This window comes from Vigna angularis, chromosome 1, assembly GCF_016808095.1.
Source record: "Vigna angularis cultivar LongXiaoDou No.4 chromosome 1, ASM1680809v1, whole genome shotgun sequence".
NCBI classification, from domain to species: Eukaryota; Viridiplantae; Streptophyta; class Magnoliopsida; order Fabales; family Fabaceae; genus Vigna; species Vigna angularis.
In genome coordinates, this window is record NC_068970.1 from 28,948,372 (window position 1) to 28,951,090 (window position 2,719).

At 32.2% G+C, this 2,719-nt stretch overlaps 1 protein-coding gene across 1 annotated transcript; it reads left to right on the top strand.

Moving 5' to 3' along the window:
- Positions 1-1,500: 1,500 nt before the first annotated feature.
- LOC108342465 (10 kDa chaperonin, mitochondrial) lies at positions 1,501-2,316 on the top strand. The gene is made up of 3 exons (XM_017580248.2): positions 1,501-1,761; positions 1,854-1,993; positions 2,087-2,316. The coding sequence occupies exons 1-3, from the start codon at positions 1,657-1,659 to the stop codon at positions 2,133-2,135; spliced, it is 294 nt and encodes a 97-aa protein (XP_017435737.1). The 5' UTR covers positions 1,501-1,656; the 3' UTR covers positions 2,136-2,316.
- Positions 2,317-2,719: the final 403 nt, after the last annotated feature.

A 2,719-nucleotide genomic window follows, 5' to 3' on the forward strand; every position in this document is an offset into this window, starting at 1 on the left:
ACAAGAACACTGCAAATAACATTGCACAAAAAAGCAGAGGAGAGAGAAAAAAAGGTTAACACAGTTTCTGTTTATTTAACGGAAGAGACTTGATTGACGCAAATTTTACCCAAGTTTGGAAGAAATTAACACTTTTAAACCAAGTTTGGACGTAATTGAAACTTTTTTAAAAGGATGGACAAACTTGACACACTGCAGCCAAACCGACAACAAAGAAAACAATTAAACCTAAAAAAAATTAACTACAACCCGTACTAGCCGTTTACTCCTGAAACCACTAGAATTTTATTTTTTTTAAAACTTATCTATAGTTGGGTGCATAATCATCGAAAATTTACGGAGGTTTTCCAAACCGCTGAAAACCCTAGTAAAATTAGATATTTTTGTAGTGAATGTTTATGGGCTTTACTTGACTCTTAGTCATATAAACAAGCAATGAATGTTCAGTAGGTTTTAACTTACCAACATAAGGAAGACCAGTTAAAGTCTCTGTTATGATATCCACACATTACCTTCAAAACCCATCTCTCTCAATTACCCAGTGATTTTCCTCTCAATTTAACAATCACATTTTCTTGTGCCAAATATACTATGTTGAATATTAAATTTGTATTTCATGTATTTTTTACTCATTTTATATTGTAACATTGTACATGTCTTTCTCTCAAGTTAACCACTAACTTTATCATATATGACAATCACAATAACAAAACAAAGATAAAAAAGAATTTCATTGAACCTACTAAAATAACTCATCACACGTAGAAAATAAAGTTATCAATATAATTTTTCTTACACAAATAAAATAAAAAAAACCAAAAAAGTTAAATTAAAAGATAAAAAAATTAAATTTCAAAATTTGACATAACTGAATTTCGAAATTCGAAAAAATAGAAATTCAGATTTCAAAATTTGGGAGATATAAAATACTGAATTTCAAAATCTAAACACTCTTAAAAATTCCATACACCATATTTCAAAATCTAAGATTTTTTCCAATCGGATTTTGAAATTCAAGACGCCATACACCAAATTTTATTGATAACTACTCTAAACAGGATTCTACATCATGCAAACTAAATTTTGAAAAATAATAAATAATTATGAAAAAAATGAAAAAAACATTGGAAATGAAGTAAATATCTCTAAGCTTAACCAAAACAACAAAGATGAAATACGAATGTAGAAAATCATTGAAGAAAAGAACACCCTTGTTGAAAGGAAAAAGAAGAACACAAAAAAGCGCTAATTCGTGAAAATGATTCAGGCGCTGTAGTAGAAGTAAATATAACATGGCAATAATAAATACGATGTTACCTAATTAATTTAATAATTTAAATATATATTTTATAGGGTTATAATGGGATCACAGTAATACTCGGGGTGAGAGAAAGAAAAACGTGGATTACATGAAGAAAGTCCCACACTACCATACTTTGGGCTGAGTAAGGCCTTCTCTTTATTTATTAATTGTAAGCCCTTTTTATATAATGGTTTCCAAAACCCCAACGAGTAAAACCCTAAAACCAAAATCTAGTCCCTAGAACCTTCCATACTCATCGCGAAACCCTTGGTTTTACGTTTTAAGAATAGTGTGAGATCTCTCTAAACCCTAAAATCAACTACACTGTTAATTGCAGAAAGTAGGAGAAGGAGATGGCAAAGCGTTTGATTCCCACCTTCAATCGCATTCTCGTAGAGAAAATTGTTCCTCCTTCCAAGACCAGCGCTGGCATTCTTCTCCCTGAGAAGTCCTCCCAGGTTTATCCTCTCACCGTTTTGCTTTTGTCTGATTCTTTTGGTTTATCTCTCAACGGTTGAACCAAGCTTTGTGTTGCGTGGTTTCGAAACAGCTTAATTCCGGTAAGGTGATAGCGGTTGGTCCCGGATCACGAGACAAGGCAGGGAACTTCATCCCGGTGTCCGTCAAGGAAGGGGACCGTGTTCTCTTGCCTGAGTACGGTGGCACGCAAATCAAGCTCGACGACAAAGAGTATGTGTCGTTTCGGATCTGTTTTCTTCTTCTGGTTGTTTTAAAAGCTCCTTCTATTGAAATTTTATATATCGCATTCTTTTCTTCCTGCAGGTTCCATTTGTTTAGGGATGAGGACATATTGGGCATTCTGCATGAATGAAGTTTTTTTTGGTATTCTTAAAATAATTTCTTTGCATCTTGTCTAAGTTTGCAACTTCTTGCAAACAATAGAAGATTTGTCTGATAATATTATCGAATCGAATGGTATTATGAAAATTTCAATGCTAGTGTGAAAATGATAATATTATCGAATCGAATGGTATTATGAATTTTGATTTGTTTCTTTGTTTTTCCAATTTAACTAAAAAATATAATATTATTTATCTATTAAAAATAACTAATTTTAACCGGTGCGAAGTTTGGTAGGCCTGATTGTCATTTAACGTTTCTTTAAATTGAAATTTAGTTATACAGTGTGAAGAAAATTGGAGACAGAATTGACATATGAGTTAATAGGGAACTAGGGATATTAATCTTATGAGAAATGCAGACAACGGGTTTTGTCATATTTAATTCTATAAATCGAGTTTGTTGTTTTTCTTCCGTAGATAGAAAGGGCCAAATCACATTTTAAACCAAAACCATGAGGAGCTGATGAATAGCTGAGCTAGACAACCCGAAATCTATTATAAAATTCCTAACACATACCCACACAAATTATGTATCTCCAAGAATTAGCATACA

Bases quoted from the DNA above. Each gene is read 5' to 3' on its own strand.
- LOC108342465 (XM_017580248.2), top strand. From the start codon at position 1,657: ATGGCAAAGCGTTTGATTCCCACCTTCAATCGCATTCTCGTAGAGAAA. The intron at 1,762-1,853 runs GTTTATCCTCTC...GTTTCGAAACAG, and splicing joins TCCCTGAGAAGTCCTCCCAG to CTTAATTCCGGTAAGGTGAT. The intron at 1,994-2,086 runs GTATGTGTCGTT...TTCTTCCTGCAG, and splicing joins ATCAAGCTCGACGACAAAGA to GTTCCATTTGTTTAGGGATG.